The 18,191-nt window shown below is 40.8% G+C and overlaps 4 protein-coding genes across 4 annotated transcripts; 1 reads left to right on the top strand and 3 right to left on the bottom strand.

The window, feature by feature from the left end:
* Positions 1–1,176, bottom strand: LOC131281792 (uncharacterized). The gene is made up of 2 exons (XM_058311146.1): positions 1,020–1,176; positions 1–957 (listed from the first exon to the last, which is right to left on the bottom strand). Exons 1-2 carry the CDS (start codon positions 1,134–1,136, stop codon positions 1–3), a joined length of 1,074 nt encoding a protein of 357 aa, XP_058167129.1. The 5' UTR covers positions 1,137–1,176.
* Positions 1,177–4,293: 3,117 nt separating this feature from the next.
* On the bottom strand, positions 4,294–5,515 carry LOC131281802 (uncharacterized). Its single transcript, XM_058311158.1, has 2 exons — positions 5,335–5,515; positions 4,294–5,272 (listed from the first exon to the last, which is right to left on the bottom strand). The coding sequence occupies exons 1-2, from the start codon at positions 5,449–5,451 to the stop codon at positions 4,325–4,327; spliced, it is 1,065 nt and encodes a 354-aa protein (XP_058167141.1). The 5' UTR covers positions 5,452–5,515; the 3' UTR covers positions 4,294–4,324.
* A 1,133-nt stretch (positions 5,516–6,648) lies between these two features.
* LOC131294012 (uncharacterized) lies at positions 6,649–7,917 on the bottom strand. The gene is made up of 2 exons (XM_058322060.1): positions 7,684–7,917; positions 6,649–7,620 (listed from the first exon to the last, which is right to left on the bottom strand). The coding sequence occupies exons 1-2, from the start codon at positions 7,798–7,800 to the stop codon at positions 6,649–6,651; spliced, it is 1,089 nt and encodes a 362-aa protein (XP_058178043.1). The 5' UTR covers positions 7,801–7,917.
* Positions 7,918–16,503: 8,586 nt separating this feature from the next.
* LOC131294013 (uncharacterized) lies at positions 16,504–17,463 on the top strand. Its single transcript, XM_058322061.1, has one exon. The coding sequence runs from the start codon at positions 16,537–16,539 to the stop codon at positions 17,461–17,463; it is 927 nt and encodes a 308-aa protein (XP_058178044.1). The 5' UTR covers positions 16,504–16,536.
* The last annotated feature ends 728 nt before the right edge of the window (positions 17,464–18,191 follow it).

The raw sequence follows: 18,191 nt of genomic DNA on the forward strand, positions 1-18,191 counted from the left end.
TTAATCTGATGTATTATCCGCTTTATTTATTTTATTTTTCTTATGAGGTTTACAATAGTACGCCTTACGAAGCCCTTTTAAATTCATTCTTTGTTTTGCATTATGTAACTTAAGCTTGAAGAACTTGATCACTTCATCCTCGGTCATAAATGTTCGGTTTGTAGTACCAATCAATTGGAAAAGCTTCACAAAATGTTGAAAACTTATGAAGGCAATCTTGCCTGGTAAGTTTTTGTTTAGAGAATTTCTTCCTGTCCAATTGCACTCAGCAACGAATGCCCTCGAAAAAAATAAATCGAAAGCTATATACATTCGCTTTCGGCCATCATTTGATTTGACTTTGCCTTGAATCATATTTATGATCTTGTCCATGTATGCCTTCTCCGATAATTGTTCATTAAATGCCTCACACTCTTCCTTATTAGTAACCATCTTAAAATCGAAAGATTCGTACTGCTCAATTCGATGCCTGGGGTCTAAGCTTTTCCGAAGAACTTGTTCCAGTCGTGTTGCAACATAGTTCACACGCCTTTCTACATCAACAATGCTTTTCACCACCTCGTTTTTATCAACGCAATTAATGAATTTATCTGTGCGGTCAACAGTCCAATCTTGGTTCTGACCTGATTGACCACTGCGTAAATATGGTAGGTCGCAACTTTGCTTTTGGTTTGTTGGCCTCGAAATGGGTTCGATGTCCACAGACATGTCGAGCGATTCATTATCGTTCCGTTCGATAACATCTTCCTCCAACACAGGCTCCGTCTTAATGAGTTGAAGAAGCTCAGAAATCGACATACTATCATCGTTGTTTAAGGTTTCCTTTTCCAGTTTCTTCTGAACAGCTGCAACCTTTTGACTGAAATCAAAAAAGTTGCGAATGCTTGTCGCACACAGGAGACACACCAAAGCGGGCATGTTGTAGGTTTTGTTCGCAACCGTATGCACCGATGCTACCTGGAGCCACACATAATAAATTTCATTATTTCAGCAACAAAATTAACAGCACGAGTACTTACAGGGAAGGAAAACACCGTCTTCAGCATGCCGCTGAAGGTTTCATCTTTTACTGAGCAAAAAAGGCCTGTTTGCTTATCCACGGAACAGAGACATAGCCTACACTTCGTCCCGCTCATAATGTTTTATATTTCTCTGGTCAATTTGCAGTTTATATTAGATTTCTCGCAGTACAACTTCGCTTGTTGCTACAAACTGATTTTGTTTACTTGTTTATAATTTGGTCAAGAACGATAACATTGTTATGGGTGGCATTATTCGGATATTTTTGACAAAACGCTTACGGTTTCAAGGTTTATGGAGCAAAGATTGTAGCCATGAAATTGTCACTCTAATTTAAAATTGGCGGTTATACGGGACTTCATACCTAACATACTTTTAGCATCCTATGTTGAGGTGGGACAGATCATTATCACCATCATCATTTTTTAATGCATTTCGTAAAGATATCTTAACCCCCTTCAGAAGTTATTTCTGCTGCCTGCTTGCTTTTCCTTACGCGTTGTCGACGCATGACAGAACGACGAAGTCCTCTTGCCTTCTCCCTGGTTTTGGCATTATTTAGTTTTAATCTTAAAAATTTTTGAACATCTTCATCGGTCGTAACTGTGGTGATAGTAGACCCAATCAATCGGTACAGCTTCAATATGTTTTGGAATCGTTTGAAGGCTATCTTTTGTTCACCTATCTGTGAGGCTCCTGTCCATGTACATTTCGTGAAAAAGGCCCTAGTAAAAATTAAATCAACTGATAAAAACATACGTTGTCTACCGTCATTGGATCCTGATCTCCTGGCAATCCAATTTATTATTTTGTCCATGTACGCTGCTTCAGATAGTTTAGCATCGAATGCTACACACTCCTCCTCATTGCTAACAAGCTTAAACTCAAAAGTATCATGACTGCTTGTTTGTGCCGGATTTAAACTCTTTCGAAGGAGCATATCCAATCGCGATACAACAGTGTTCATACGCCTTTCTACAGTTGCAATGCTATCGATGACCTTTTTAGTGTCAATGCAATTAACGAATTTATCTGTGCGATCACTTGTCCAATTTTGATTCTGACCTGATTGACCACTGCATACATTTCTAACATCGCTATTTTGCTTTTGGTTTGTTGGCAACGAAATGGCTTCGATGTCCACAGACATGTCGAGCGATTCATTACCGTTCCGTTCGAAAACATCTTCCCCCAACACAGGTTCCGTCTTAACGAGTTGAAGAAGCTCAGAAATCGACATACTATCATCGTTGCTCAAGCATTCCTTTTCCAGTTTCTTCTGAACAGCTGCAACCTTTTGACTGAAATCAAAAAAGTTGCGAATGCTTGTCGCACACAGGAGGCACACCAAAGCGGGCATGTTGTAGGTTTTGTTAGCGACTGTATACACCGATGATACCTGGAGCCACACATAATAAATTTCATTATTTCAGCAACAAAATTAACAGCACGAGTACTTACAGGGAAGGAAAACACCGTCTTCAGCATGCCACTGAAGGTTTCATCTTTTACTGAGCAAAAAAGTCCTGTTTGCTTATCCACGGAACAGAGACATAGCCTGCACTTCGTCCCGCTCATAATGTTTTATATTTCTCTGGTCAATTTGCAGTTTATATTAGATTTCTCGCAGCACAACTTCGCTTGTTGCTACAAACTGATTTTGTTTACTTGTTTATAATTTGGTCAAGAACGATAACATTGTTATGGGTGGCATTTTTCGGATATTTTTGACAAAACGCTTACGCTTCCAAGGTTTATGGAGCAAAGATTGTAGCCATGAAATTGTCACTCTAATTTAAAATAGGCGGTTATAATCAAGGTGGGTCCTAAGGGATAGGGGATGGTAATCACTTTGGTTATAATGAGCTTATTTACTGTCGAATATAATATTTTACAAAGTGTAAGCAATTTGAAACATTTCTTAAACTATCTTAAACTCCCTCAGAAGCAAGTTCTGCTGTTTTCTTGCTTTTCCTTGTGTGTTGTCTATGCATGACAGATCGACGAAGTCCTCTTGCTCTCAGCCTACTTTTGGCATTAGTGAGTTTTGAACAGAAAAACTTACAAACTTCTTCATCGGTCATAAGTGTTCGGTTAGTAGTGCCAACCAATCGGAATAACTTCAATATGTTTTGGAATCGTTTGAAGGCTATCTTTGGTTCACCTTTATGTGAAGCTCCTGTCCAACCACATTTCGTTAGAAAGGCCCTAGTAAAAATTAAATCAACTGATAAAAACATACGTTGTCTACCGTCATTGGATCCTGCCCTCCTGCCAATCCAATTTATTATCTTGTCCATGTATGTTGATTCAGATAGTTTAGCATCGAATGCTACACACTCCTCCTCGTTGCCAACAAGGTTAAACTCAAAAGTATCATGACTATTGCTTATTTGTGCCGGATTTAAACTCTTTCGAAGAAGTATATCTAATCGCGATACAACAGTGTTCACACGCCTTTCTACAGTTGCAATGCTATCGATGACCTTTTCAGTGTCAACGCAATCAACGAATTTATCTGTGCGATCACTTGTCCAATATTGATTCTGACCTGATTGACCACTGCATACATTTCTAACATCGCTATTTTGCTTTTGGTTTGTTGGCCTCGAAATGGCTTCGATGTCCACAGACATGTCGAGCGATTCATTACCGTTCCGTTCGATAACATCTTCCCCCAACACAGGCTCTGTCTTAATGAGTTGAAGAAGCTCAGAAATCGACATACTATCATCGTTGTTTAAGGTTTCCTTTTCCAGTTTCTTCTGAACAGCTGCAACCTTTTGACTGAAATCAAAAAAGTTGCGAATGCTTGTCGCACACAGGAGGCACACCAAAGCGGGCATGTCATAAGTTTTGTCCGCGACCTTATGAAACGATGATACCTGGAGCCACACATAATAAATTTCATTATTTCAACAGTAAAATTAACAGCACGAGTACTTACAGGGAAGGAAAACACCGTCTTCAGCATGCCGCTGAAGGTTTCATCTTTTACTGAGCAAAAAAGTCCTGTTTGCTTATCTACGGAACAGAGACATAGCCGGCACTTCGTCCCGCTCATAATGTTTTAATTTCTCTGGTCAATTTGCAGTTTATGTTAGATTTCTCGCAGCACAACTTCGTTTGTTGCTACAAACTGATTTTGTTTACTTGTTTATAATTTGGTCAAGAGCGATAACATTGTTATGGGTGGTATTGTTCGGATATTTTTGACAACAAGGTTTATGGAGCAAAGATTGTAGTCATTCTAATTTTGAATAGGGTAATTTTAATAGGCTTGATCATAGTTGAGTTTAATATTTCACATACTGTTGGTGTTTTGAAGCATTTTGTAATTTATAAGCCTAGTGTAATTTTTTGATGAACGACGAACTCCTTTCGCAAGCATCCTTTGTCTGGAATTCCTTAGTCTTGTGCTGAAAAACATAATAACCCCTTCGTCGGTCATAAGTGTGAGGTGTGTAGTGCCTATCAATCGGAATAACTTCAATATGTTTTGGAATCGTCTGAAGGCTATCTTTGGTTCACCTTTATGTGATGCTCCAGTCACACTACATTTCGTTAAAAAGGCCCTAGTAAAAATTAAATCGATTGATAAAAACATACGACGATTGCCGTCATCGCATTTCACTCTATCGTCAATCCAATTTATTATCTTGTCCATGTATGCTGCTTCAGATAATTTAGCATCGAATGCTTCACATTCCTCCTCGCTACTAACAAGATCAAACTCAAAATCATCATGACAATTGCTTAATTGTGCCACCTTTGAACTCTGTCGAAGCAACATATCAAGTCGCGACACAACAGTCTTGACACGCCTTTCTACAGCTACAATGCCATTGATGACTTCGTTTGTGTTCATGCAACCAATAGATTTACCTATTGTTGCGCCTATCCATTCTTGAAATGGTGCGTCTGGATCAGTAGCAGAATGAGGTAAACCTATGATTTCTTCTTCACTTGCTGCACTCTGAGTTGAAACCATATGCGCGGACATTTTAACAGATTCTGTATCGTTCGCATCGCTTATATCATTTCGCATTTCTGGTTCCTTCTTAATGTATTGAAGAAGCTCTTCAATTGACAAATTATCATCTTTGCCCAAGCATTCCCTTTGTAATTTCTTCTGAACAGTCGAAACTGTTTGACTAAAGTTGTAGAAATTGCGAACGGTGGTAGCGCATAGGAAACATACCAAAACAGGCAAATCGTAGGTTTTGTTTGCGACAGTGTGGACCGACGATATCTGGAGACAAATCATATTAAGATTATATGCACAAGGATAAAACTAACATTGTTCGTACTTACAGGAAACGGAAACACGATTTTCAACATAGCGCAGAAAGCATCATCGTTTAGTGAACATGAAAAACCTGTTTGTTTATCCACTAAGCAGAGGCACAGTCGACACTTGGTGCTACTCATTGTGAGGAATTTTAATCACTATCTAGTTCAATATTGCTTTAGAAGTTTATTTTGATAAAAATCGTTAGTTTTTTTAGTGAACTGTTACTTTTTTACAGCTGCTGAAATCCAGCTTTCTAGACACCAAACAAATCAGTTTGTTTATCGGATACGGAATGGGTCTTGATATAGTCTAACAGGTCGACTATTTGAGACCAATTTGACATTACTATCTCATCCAAAACTAAACCCCTGGTCACAGCTTTGCGCAACCGCATGCGGTTGCGTTTTTTCCCATGGGAGAGATAGGAGCTGTCATGGGCTGTCACCGCAAACGCAAGACCTTGCGGTTTCTGTACTAAAAAATCAAACGAGTTTGATTCTTGCCGCAGACTCTTGCGTTTTTATATGTCAGCAGTAAATATTGTTCCTAGTAGACTTTAATGAGATTCTATCCTCATATAAGTGGTTTATTCAAACATTAAAGTATTATTTTTGGCAAAAAGCTATGCTCGTTTGACAGGTCAAAAACGCAACCGCATGCGGTTGCGCAAAGCTGTGACCACAGGTTAACGCGGGTTGGAAGGAAAAGCTCGGACTCTTCCAAAAATCTAAAAATGTGAAGCATGCTTGTTGCAAATCGTTTTAAGAAATTATAAATTTTGATCGCTTGTGGATGCGCGCCACAAATTTAGTGCTTCATTTGCTGATCGATTTACAACTGATTTTCTTTTGTCATCAGTCCCTTTCATCTGCCTATCTTTGTCTCTCTTCGTGTGTTGTACTGTGCAGTGTCCCAGCTATTGTTTCGCCCAGTCAACACTATTCTACTATGAATCGTTACTGTTGCGGACGGATGCTGCATCCCGTGGAATGCCACTCTAAGGTGCTCGCACTGAGCGACACACGCAGATGTGTGCGAGCCGGGTATCGGCATAGCGGTCGGAGTACGAACGGAGGTCAACGGTTCGGTTGACCTCGGTCGGGCAACTGGTCATCAAGTCGGCTGTTGATCGATCACTTCTATTCCATCATCACAAGTGGCCGGACATAAGCGGCGTAAGCGGGCCGGGTCATTTTATATTGTGTACTTGTAATTAAAATATACTAAGTTTTAAACTACAGACATTTGAATACGCGTGCTAAGTACACATATCCGAAAGCACAGACATAACAGTTACAATGCTGATAAATAAAATGTATAGCTTTATTCGACATTTAGACAGTCAAGCCACCCACATTTTGTTTAGATCCATTATCCGTTTTCTTAACCGAATTTCTCTTACACGGCCTACGGTAGTACGCATCACGAAGCCCTTGTCCTCGCAACATTCTTTCTTTTGCATTCTGCAGCTTTACCTTAAAAAATTTATACAATTCTTCCTGGGACATAACTGCCTGGTTTGTGGTGCCAATCAATTGGAAAAGCTGCACAATATTACGGAAGCATATGAAGGCAATCTTTCCTGGTACGCCTTTTGCACTGGTTCCTGTCCAACTACATTGAGGTACAAAAGACTTGCAAAAGAATAAATCGAAAGCTATATACATACGTTGTTTGCCATCATTCGATTTGATTCTGAAATCAACCATATCTATGATTTTGTTAATATATGCCTTTTCAGCTAATTTATCGTTAAATGCTTTAAACTCTTCCTTATTAGTAATCTTTTTGAAATCGAAAGAAATTTGTTGCTCAATTCGATGCCTGGGGTCTAAGTTGTTTCGAAGAACTTGTTCCAGTCGTGTTGCAACATAGTTCATACGCCTTTCTACATCAACAATGCTTTCCACCACCTCGTTTTTATCAATGCAAGTTATGGGTTTAACCGTACGATCACTGGTCCGATTATGGCTCTGACCTGCTTGACTTCTGCTTAAATTCCATAGATCGTTATTTTGCTTTTGATTTGTTGGCATCGAAATGGGTTGGATGTCCACAGACATGTCGAGCGATTCATTGGCGTTCGGTTCACTAACATCTTCCACAGGCTCTGTCTTAATGAGTTGAAGAAGCTCAGAAATCGACATACTATCATCGTTGCCGGAACATTCCTTTTCCAGTTGCTTCTGAACAGCTGCAACCTTTTGACTGAAATCAAAGAAGTTACGGACGGTTGTCGCACACAGGAGGCACACCAAAGCGGGCATATTGTAGGTTTTATTCGCGGCCGTATGCACCGATGATATCTGGAAATATACAAAATTAAGATCCATGATTTCTGGGAAAAAAGTTACTTTCCTTGTACTTACGGGAAACGGGAATACGGTTTTCAGCATGGTGCAGAAAGTATCGTCTTTGAGTGAACATGAATAGTCTATTTGTTTATCCACTAAACAGAGGCATAGTCGACATTTAATGGTACTCATTGCGAGAAAGTAATACACGACAGACTTGAGCCTCAACTAACGAGGTTTTTGTTTTTGTTAATCTTGCAATCCAACCAACTGAACTGCGGTGAGCTGCTTTCTACACACCGTACAAATCAGTTTGTTTATCGGATATGAAATCACCAACAATCAGCACCTTTATCAAAGTATATAGTATTATCAGGTCGAGACGAGAGCAAATTGACTTATCAAACTGTTCGATGCATTTTCATGAAGGGGCAGAAAAAACACATTTGTCAGTCTGGTAACGTTTTGAACGAAAGTTGTATGCTGACACAAGAATTAGGCATTAGCAAACAAACAGATGAGTCATTGCCGTCCCTCACCGCGGTGCACCAGCTAATCCAGCGCCGGATAAACGACGTCCGATTGTAGTTATGTTTATGTTGGCCATAGCACTATCTGACACAACGGCACCCCGTGGTTGACAGCTTTAACATAGACTTCCATAAATTCCAAACCTGGTAGCTTTAATAACATTGTAAACAATTTTACTTTTAATGGCCTTATCACACTGGTCACCAATGGTGGCTTTGCAAAGCCACCGAACTGTCAAAATTTGGTTTTGGCATCCAGTTTGACATACTGGTGCGTCTTGGTAGTGTGATAAGGCAGGCCACCTGGGAGTGGGAGTTTATATAATTCACTTTCGGTTCATGCGGTTTTCGGCAGTTTAAGATTAAAATACCGAAATTTTATAATCTTATTATGCTTATAATTGATTATTAATAAAATTAAAAAAACATGAATCACTTTCAAATCAAGCTTAACATGCCAGATACACCAAACTCCACACAATGACAGCTCGGTGATACGGGCAAGCTCATTCACCAACGGACCCCCAGCCACTCCAATGTCATTCGTTTTCGATGGTCGTTTGACAATCCAGTGATTTTTCCATGCCACCATTGGTGACCAGTGTGATAAGGCCATAACTGAGCATTTTCTGAGCATAAGCGGTGGATTAGTTTGTGTATTAAAATATTTCATACAATAGCGATGAGGTGCCGGCTATGTTTATGCCTTGTGGACAAACAATGTGGTTATGCGTCTCTAGTTGACCAAGCTTTCAGCAACATGGTCAAACAAGTTATGAATTTTGTGGTAATAATTCTGATTAATTTGTCAAATGCCTTGTTATATTTATCGAATCACGCTGTTCAATCGTTTTTTCAGATATCGACAGCACAGAGTATCGCTGAACAGCAATATAGTTTGCCCGTTTTGGTTTGCCTGCAGTGTTCGAAAACTGTAAGAGATTTTTACAGTTTTTGTAAATTGGTTGAAGCTAATCAGATAACACAAAGATCGGAATACGCGAATCGGAACAATGCTATGTCCATCGATGAACTTCTGGAATGCATCAAGCCCGATCCTGAATTGGAAGATGGCAAGCTTAATGATGTTGTGCAAGATTCCCTTGTCATGTCCGCTTCAGAAGAAGATCCGGAAAACGATGGTGAAATTTTCTCTACTGCTACGGAAAACGTGATGGACAAGGGAATAACAGTATCAAAAGAAATCCTGTCAATCTGCGTTGATAAAGGAGACGTCATTAAAAGCATTGCAAGCATGGAAAGACGCATAAGTATTATGACGAAGAAACTTGATACGGCTTTACAGAAGCTGCCTATACCAGGAAACGTGAAGGATCGACGCGTTTCTTTCGAGTTCAGTCCAATTACTAATGAGGTGGAACTTGCTTCCTTAAATGAGCATTTGGGTCAAAAAGAGTACTTTCAAACTTTTCTAGACTGGCTAAATTGTGAAGTATCAATGGCACGTACCGGCGACCATCGCATGCACGAGGCATTAGATCTAATTTTTAGCAGGCCTTTTTTTGCCGAATGCAGTTGGACAGGTAAATCGGTACCTGGAAAAATGAAGTTAGCGTTGATAAACTACAAACAGGTGATAAACATATTTAGAATAATAGGTTCTACTAGAGGGTCAAAAGTAAGTGACCTAGCACTACTGTGTTTTTTCCAAAGAAAGTTAAAATACGCTAAAAGAAGGGCCCATTCCCCTGTTCGGAGATCCACATGTCGTCCAACGCGGATAAAATATCCAGTTTCATGAATCTCCGCAATCCTAGCGTTACTTTAAAAAAAGCTAATAACCGTCATTAAATATTCGTTTCGAATATTTTTTTGTTTTTAATAATTAAAACCCGTATCTTCAACATAGTGTGAAATAGATTGATGATGCATGATGTAGCTTGATCCTTGATAGCGAAACCTCCTGTCTCCACTAAGAACCGTTGCAGCGTAGTTAAAGATGGTTAAAGAAAAATAAACAAACTGAAAACTAGTTTCATGTAAACATATTTCATTTGGGTTAAGCTACAAGCTATTCGATGAAATGGTCGTGAGTTGTGAGTTCCCAATCTGCAAGGTCTGGCTTAAAAGACCGATTGACTCAATTTACAATACAGGGTTGAGGAGTTTGAATGGTTTTTACTGCACTTGGCTTCTGCTTGTGTCCGTGTAGTTACATACTGTCAAGCGGGATTTAAGTGCATTTCGTGTAAATTTCAATCTGGTTTAGGAGGTTCTTATTTTTCTTCCTTGCATTGTATTTCTGTCAAAGCGAAACAGGCACGATGAGAATCGTAAATATTTGGTTGTTTATTTCATGCAGCTGACTATCGTAGCATCACATATCAGTGTATTTTAAAGCATCCAATGAGCAAAGAGGGTGAAAAAATTAATCACAGTGAAGAAAACAACAACTTGCAAGAAGGTTCGGCAACAGCAGACGACACAGCTGAGGCAGAGGTAATGTTCGTATCATCGTTCGGAAGATTAACTCAACGCAGTGATCCCGCTTTCATCTTCAGCCATAATTGTTTGTATAACAATCTGTGTTTTTTTTTTGTTTAACATCAAGGGAATCTTCGAAAGATCGAAAGAAGAGGTTTGAGCCAGTGGTTGGGGCATGGCTCATTGAAGAGCATTGACGCCCAAAGCCGCCTGGCTCTCGCAAAGCTCTTGCGCTAGAAAGCTCCTGTCTGAACGCATCAGCTGGCACCTACAGGACAACCTACCTCCGGTTAGCGGCCCGACGTCGAGGCCTCCGAGACGGCCGCTTCCTTCGCCGCCGTCAGAGGACTGCGGCTAGTCTCGTCGACTGTCACCTCCCGTACAGCGTCACAGCTCCTACTTCTGGAACGGCTGGTGGTGCAGTAGCCCGCCTCCTTGTTCCTCGGTTGCCTGCTGCTTCGGCTACGGTCCTCGGGATCGGCGCGAGGCTGTGTGCTGTGCAATGGTGCTGTGTTCACAACAACTCAACAACAACACATTCCGTCAACTCTTTCCGTCGTGAGGACGATTTGCCCAACAATGCGCAAAATCCACCCCAGCAGGAGGATGTTGCGAACGGACTCAACCAACTGTGTCATGCGCAGGGGAATCAAATGAAACACTTGATGTGGAACATCTTGATACAAAAGATTTGCATGAGGGCTGACCGCTAAGCAAAGGAATCATCTTCGACGTGTCGACCGCAAGACCACCTGATAATTGGTGTTATCGCGTTCTTAGCGGAGGATATATCGAACGATGTCGATGCGTGACTGCCGATATGAATGTTGAATAATTTGCCCACCTCGATTGCTCGAAATGTAACAATTGTGTTTCTTGTTTTACTAGATTGAAAATAAATAAAAAATCCGCAAAATCTTTTCTCAAAGCGGCTGTTGGAAAGTATTGGAATTAGCCTCATTTTGTCATTATCATTTTTATGCGAAGAATCATTAAACACCGTTCTTACGGTTTAAAACGATACATTTGTTGTTTTGTAGTTGTGTGAGTGTTTAGAATATGTATTTAAAAAAGACATAACCGGAAAAAAATTGTAATAAAATGTTCTACGTATTGCACTTGCTCCATTTATATATGGCAACTGACTAAAAAGAATTGTCCAATCGAATGGTCTAGTGGTTAGGAGCGCTGAACACGAAATATGCAGTTGATGGTTTGATACACATGCAGGTATGTAATAAAAATCTACTAATACATATATGAAAATCTACATGCTTTCAGAAAAGGAAACTCTACAACAACACGTAGCAAGCAGAGCAATGACGAAGGACAGAGACGTGGGTGTTCGAAAAAAGGAGGGACAATTTTTTTTTTCGAATTTTCGAAATCCCCACTTTTTGATATATGCGGTCTTTTAACCGTGTTATTTAGACGTCTTTTAACGGTCTTTTAATCTATTAAAAGACCACTAAAAGACGTCTTTTAAAGTGACGTTTGCAGCTTGGGTTGCGACTAGAATGAGACCACAACACCGTCGCTGTCAGCTGGACCAGCAGTCAATGTGACAGTGGCCGCGGCCCATGCAGCAGCGATGGGGCTTAAGCAACCCGTAAGCTGGCCGTAAACGTTGCGAACTTGTTCGCGCGAACAATTTGACAACCAGGCATTGCCTATGTTAAGGAAAGGAAAGGAAGATATAAGAGGATATCTTCCCTTCCTTTCCTTAACATAGCCAATGCCTGGTTGTCAAATTGTTCGCACGAACAAGTTCGCAACGTTTACGGCCAGCTGTAGACGATGCGAACTTGTACGCGCGAACAATTTGACAACCTGGCATTGCCTATGTTAAGGAAAGGAAAGGAAGATTTTCTCTTATATCTTCCTTTCCTTTCCTTAACATAGGCAATGCCTGGTTGTCAAATTGTTCGCACGTACAAGTTCGCAACGTCTACGGGTTGCTTTAGATCACGAAGGGGAAAAAAGGGTTGCGCGAGCCACCATAAGGCCTCTTCGCGATACGTTAGCGTGATTAACTACAGCAAGGTGGGTCCTAAGGGAGGTGAGCTCAAAGGCCTGGTTGTGGCAGCCATTTTGAAATCAATTTTTGACAATCGTTCCTGGTTTTGTTTACCAACAAAAGGATTACGACGCGTTAGCAAGCTGCTGGTTCCAGTTGATACGGTTACCGGAAGACTCTGCCCTCTCTAGTAAATGAGGTTGGACGAGATGGGTAAAGCGGTTAGGTCGTCCAAAGGCACATATGTTAACACTTTGTTGCTACAATGCTACATGAAACGTGTTTGTTAAAACGACAATATCTTCATTATATCGCATTTTTTCCCATTCCATGAGTTATTGTTTGAGTTATTTTTGCAAAAAACAGCTGAACAAGATAAATACGACATTCTTACGCTATCGGAAAGAACTTTGAAAACAACAACTGGCAAATTGTAAACATAAACAAAACCCGGAACGATTGTCAAATTTTTCCTTTATTTTTCTAAAAAAATCAAGGCGATTTGTTCGGGATGAACCCACCTGGATAGTAATCACTTTGAACTACAGTCTGTTCTCGAGTTACGCGGTTCTCGACTTACGCGGATTCGGAGATACGCGGTTTTCAAAATTTGACAGTGAAGGTGTGAAGGGTGAAATTTTTTGGAACGTCAAATTAACATAATTAATGAATTATTAAAATTATAAAAGCTACACAGTATTGTGGGAAACACCCTCAAGTATCTTCACTGAAAATTTCAAATCGATTCGACGTCTAGATGAAAAGTTATTAAGTCTTAAGTACAGGAAAACGGAGTCTCCCATCAAGGTGTATAAATATAGAAGGTGACTTTATGTCGCTTTGGAAGGGGTGCCATATTTGAGAAGAGTTATGTCAAAAGCCCAATCCTTTTCCGATACCCCCCCTCAAAACCCATATGAATACCCCAGAAGTGTTATGTCAAGTCATGAAATGTCATTTTACACTGGACGACTTCACCTTCTAATTTATACACCTTGGTCTCCCATACAAAATGTATGGACTACCCGGGTAGTCCGGTTGAACGTCTACGCCCGGGGGACGCTCCGTGAATTTTCTCACTATAGCGTTCATCATGAACACAATCGGTCCCCTAGACGTCGTCTTGACGTGATGTATTCGCGCTGAGTTGACCATAGTTCACTCGCTGGACATAAAATGAATCTACAAAAATTCATCTTTTAAATGGCATAAAGTAGGGTGTGTGCGTTCGCACACTTCTCTGTGTTCTTCTCCTTCGGTGTTGACTCCGCCTCGCGGTGGTGGCCGCCGAACCTCCTCATGTGTTCTGCTCGGCTGGTAGTTCGGTGTTTTGGCGGTCGTTGCTTTTGGAAGCCTGAGGGAGAGAAGTGTATATATTTATCTTTATTTATAAAGTTTTATACTTACCATTTGGTTTCACCAGTCCGAAACCTTTGGTGTGTTGGGCTATTAATGTACCCGTGATGCACCAAGTCCGTTGCTACCCTACCCGTTCATACTGAGTTTTGTTTTACATCGGATGGACTCTAATCGCTACGCTGCATACGTGGTGCTATTTTTAGAAGCGTATTTGGAAGTAGGGTCACAAACCCCAGCGAGCTGATTCTTGTTTTGATCCGGCATTTTCGGAGCGAACACACACAGTCGGCTAAAGCGGTGCATACAAACTCAATCGCACGCGCTCAGCGATAAGCTCTCTGTTCATATCGTTTAGCTACATCTTAGCGTGGCGTCTTTCATTATCTTATTGTTATACAAAGATGTTTTGTTGGACAAAGTTGTTTCTCTTGAGAATATCTTTCGCTTGAAATGTCGTTTGTGGAAATCCGCCTAACAGTTGAAAAGTTGCAGATTGCTAAATAATTCAATTTTGTCAATATTTTTGTTCTTTGTCCGATTTTTACAAACGACATTTCAAATGAAAGATATACTCAAGAGAAACAACTTTGTCAAAGAAAACATCTTTCAATCATTTGTAGTTTTGCAGAAACCGCACGACAAAGTTATGATTTATTGCCTTTCAAGGTCAGCTGCTCCTGTTCCATTGTACTGTTCGCTACGCGGCAAGGCGTAGACGAAACATAAACAACCAGCATGTGCAAATGATGTGCGAAGGTGCTGGACAAGCTTTGCTCTACTTGGTCGTCCGAATCCAGGCGTAGCAGTAGTGGGCACGCTTTGCCCTACGCCGTCGTCCGGATCCGACCGTAACCCAGCCAGCTAATTGGCCAATCAATCACGCCGTGGGACGGCGTGGGCTCATGAACGTCGGTCGGCGCATGCGCCGAATTAACCGCTCCGCACCATGAACACTTGTCTGGACAAAATTATAAAACTCAATTCCTTATTCGCGTTTGACAAAACATGTTTGCTTGTTATACAGAAAGAGATATACAAATATGCCTTTTTAGTTGGGCACAAATGTGTCACTACAGAATGTTTAACTTTGATTAAAATGCGGAACATTTTATTTCAATTGTTATTCGCGGCACATTGCATTCTGTCCGTCATGGTGCCCAAAGTGCGGTTCGGCGCATGCGTGGTCCGGCGTGGGTCCATGAACGTTCGTCGGCGCATGATCATGATGAATATATTCATCTGCCGGTGCGTTCATCATTCTTACCCCGCACCCGCCTGTGAGAGGACCTTCTGCTTTCCTTTCCCCCCTCTGTCCACAGTTTAGTGAACTTCTCACGCGGCGAGTCGACCGGCCGTTTTTTTCATATGGAGTTGAGAAGAGAAAATGAACTTCTCAGAGCCGGAGTGTCGCTTGGGCGTATGTAGGTTTGGTTGAACGGGTGACGGTTAATGAACAAAGAAATTTTTTGAATATTCTATGATACATGTACACAAGAGCTCGATCTCTTAACTCCTAGTATAAACTATGTGTCAAGCAATATTCGAGATACGCGGAAATTCGAGATACGCGGATTTCTCTGGTCCCCATTATCCGCGTAACTCGGGAACAGACTGTAGTCGGAAATAAACACTAATTTCTTTCTTTACCGAAAAGCTCCGACAAATCTTATTTTTTTCAAAATCACTGCTAACAAGGGACATATGGCCTTAGTTGCCGCTCCTTAACCCCTTGGAGCTCTACGATGGACGGCTGGTGAACATATGACTTACATAGTCAGTCCCAAAGGACGTACCCCTACATAGGAGTTCGGACAGAGTCGGTACGCCTCTGAATACGTGAAAGAGTGCCTTTGAATACGTGAACTATAGTGTTCCAATTAACGTAGGAGGATATACCCCGACTCGCATAACAGAGGAAGAAGAAGGATCAACTGATGCACCGCGGTGCAAACAGTCCGCTCAAATGCCTTCACTTCATTTAACCTCGAGGAATCTGTTTGAGTTCGTGATAGCTGACATAAAATTAGGGTATCTCTAGAAAAAACTGACCAATTTTTGTGTCATACAACTCTCGTTCAAAACGTTACCAGACAGACAGATGTGTTTTTTCTGTCCCTTTATGAAAATGCATGGTACAATTTGATCGCAATACTGGATTGCTTAAGTCAATTTGCTCTCGTCTCGACCTGATAATACTATATACTTTGATAAAGGTGCATTTCATATCCGATAAACAAACTGATTTGTACGGTGTGTAGAAAGCAGCTCACCGCAGTTCAGTTCGTTGGATTGCAAGATTAACAAAAACAAAAATCTCGTTAGTTGAGGCTCGAGTCTTTCGTGTATTACTTTCTCGTAATGAGTACCATTAAATGTCGACTATGCCTCTGTTTAGTGGATAAACAAATAGGCTTTTCATGTTCACTCAAAGACGATACTTTCTGCACCATGCTGAAAACCGTATTCCCGTTTCCCGTAAGTACAAGGAAAGTAACTTTTTTCCCAGAAATCATGGATCTTAATTTTGTATATCTCCAGATATCATCGGTGCATACGGCCGCGAATAAAACCTATAATATGCCCGCTTCGGTGTGCCTCCTGTGTGCAACAACCGTCCGTAACTTCTTTGATTTCAGTCAAAAGGTTGCAGCTGTTCAGAAGCAACTGGAAAAGGAATGTTCCGGCAACGATGATAGTATGTCGATTTCTGAGCTTCTTCAACTCATTAAGACAGAGCCTGTGGAAGATGTTAGTGAACCGAACGCCAATGAATCGCTCGACATGTCTGTGGACATCCAACCCATTTCGATGCCAACAAATCAAAAGCAAAATAACGATCTATGGAATTTAAGCAGAAGTCAATCAGGTCAGAGCCATAATCGGACCAGTGATCGTACGGTTAAACCCATAACTTGCATTGATAAAAACGAGGTGGTGGAAAGCATTGTTGATGTAGAAAGGCGTGTGAACTATGTTGCAACACGACTGGAACAAGTTCTTCGAAACAGCTTAGACTCCAGGAATCGAATTGAGCTACAAAATTCTTTCGATTTCAACAAGATTACTAATAAGGAAGAGTGTACAGCTTTTAACGATAAATTAGCTGAAAAGGCATATATGGACAAAATATTAGATATGGTTGATTGCAGAATCAAATCGAATGATGGCAAACAACGTATGTATGTAGCTTTCGATTTATTCTTTTGCAAATCATTTGTACCTCAATGTAGTTGGACAGGCACCACTGCAAAAGGCGTACCAAGAAAGATTGCCTTCATATGCTTCCGTAATATTGTGCAGCTTTTCCAATTGATTGGCACCACAAACCAGGCAGTTATGTCCCAGGAAGAATTGTATAATTTTTTTAAGATAAAGCTTCGCAATGCAAAAGGAAGGATGCTGCGATTACAAGGGCTTCGTGATGCGTACTACTGTAGGCCATATAAGAGAAGTTCGGTGAAGCAAACGCATAATTCTAACGATGAAAGGCAAAATGCAGGTTGATTGACTCCCTAAATTTATTAAAAAAAAAAATTACATTTCATTTATCTGCCATGCGGGTCGCTGCTACGATCCCAGCGAACGGCGGTACACTGAATATCGAGCAGTTTTTTTGTCTTTTTCTTTCTGACCCCCCGATATCCGCTTAACGGGGGGTCGGATTACACGTAAACAACGTTGAGTCAGAGGTGACACGCACACCAAGCGCGCCAGAAAAAAAGAGAGCAAAAACATAGTTGGTCTCGTATTCCGCTCTCTACTTTGTCCAGCCCCACTCTTTCTCCCAGCTCGTCTTCAATTCTCACCAATCCGTCTTTTTATACTATTTAGTCGTCATGTTGTCTCGATAGGATAAGTCAGTGCTATAATTGCTCTGGGCTATTTGTCAGTTGCCGATGCCCGAGGTTTAACATCCAATATTAACCTACGAGGAATGGACATCGTTTTCCATGACGTTCCATTCTCTCTCCCATCACGGCGCACGACTTTGCTCCGCTCAGGTGTAAGCACGGATGGTTTCGCTTACAGCTGTTCGACGTTAATGATATGAATGGTGTATGTGTTCGATGCATGCATGGGGTATTGTTTTGATTGCGGAATGAAATGGCGTGAAGCTAATGGAATGAAATTGCATACATGAAACTAAGTTATTTCTTATGTTGTCGTTTAACTTCCTCTTCTACTTTGTTTTCCGTACTTTTCATTATAGAATTGAATAAATGAAAGAACAA

This window comes from Anopheles ziemanni, chromosome 2, assembly GCF_943734765.1.
Source record: "Anopheles ziemanni chromosome 2, idAnoZiCoDA_A2_x.2, whole genome shotgun sequence".
NCBI lineage: Eukaryota > Metazoa > Arthropoda > Insecta > Diptera > Culicidae > Anopheles > Anopheles ziemanni.

Bases quoted from the DNA above. Each gene is read 5' to 3' on its own strand.
- LOC131281792 (XM_058311146.1), bottom strand. From the start codon at position 1,136: ATGAGCGGGACGAAGTGTAGGCTATGTCTCTGTTCCGTGGATAAGCAA. The intron at 958-1,019 runs GTAAGTACTCGT...GTGTGGCTCCAG, and splicing joins AGACGGTGTTTTCCTTCCCT to GTAGCATCGGTGCATACGGT.
- LOC131281802 (XM_058311158.1), bottom strand. From the start codon at position 5,451: ATGAGTAGCACCAAGTGTCGACTGTGCCTCTGCTTAGTGGATAAACAA. The intron at 5,273-5,334 runs GTAAGTACGAAC...ATTTGTCTCCAG, and splicing joins AAATCGTGTTTCCGTTTCCT to ATATCGTCGGTCCACACTGT.
- LOC131294012 (XM_058322060.1), bottom strand. From the start codon at position 7,800: ATGAGTACCATTAAATGTCGACTATGCCTCTGTTTAGTGGATAAACAA. The intron at 7,621-7,683 runs GTAAGTACAAGG...GTATATTTCCAG, and splicing joins AAACCGTATTCCCGTTTCCC to ATATCATCGGTGCATACGGC.
- LOC131294013 (XM_058322061.1), top strand. From the start codon at position 16,537: ATGCCCGCTTCGGTGTGCCTCCTGTGTGCAACAACCGTCCGTAACTTC.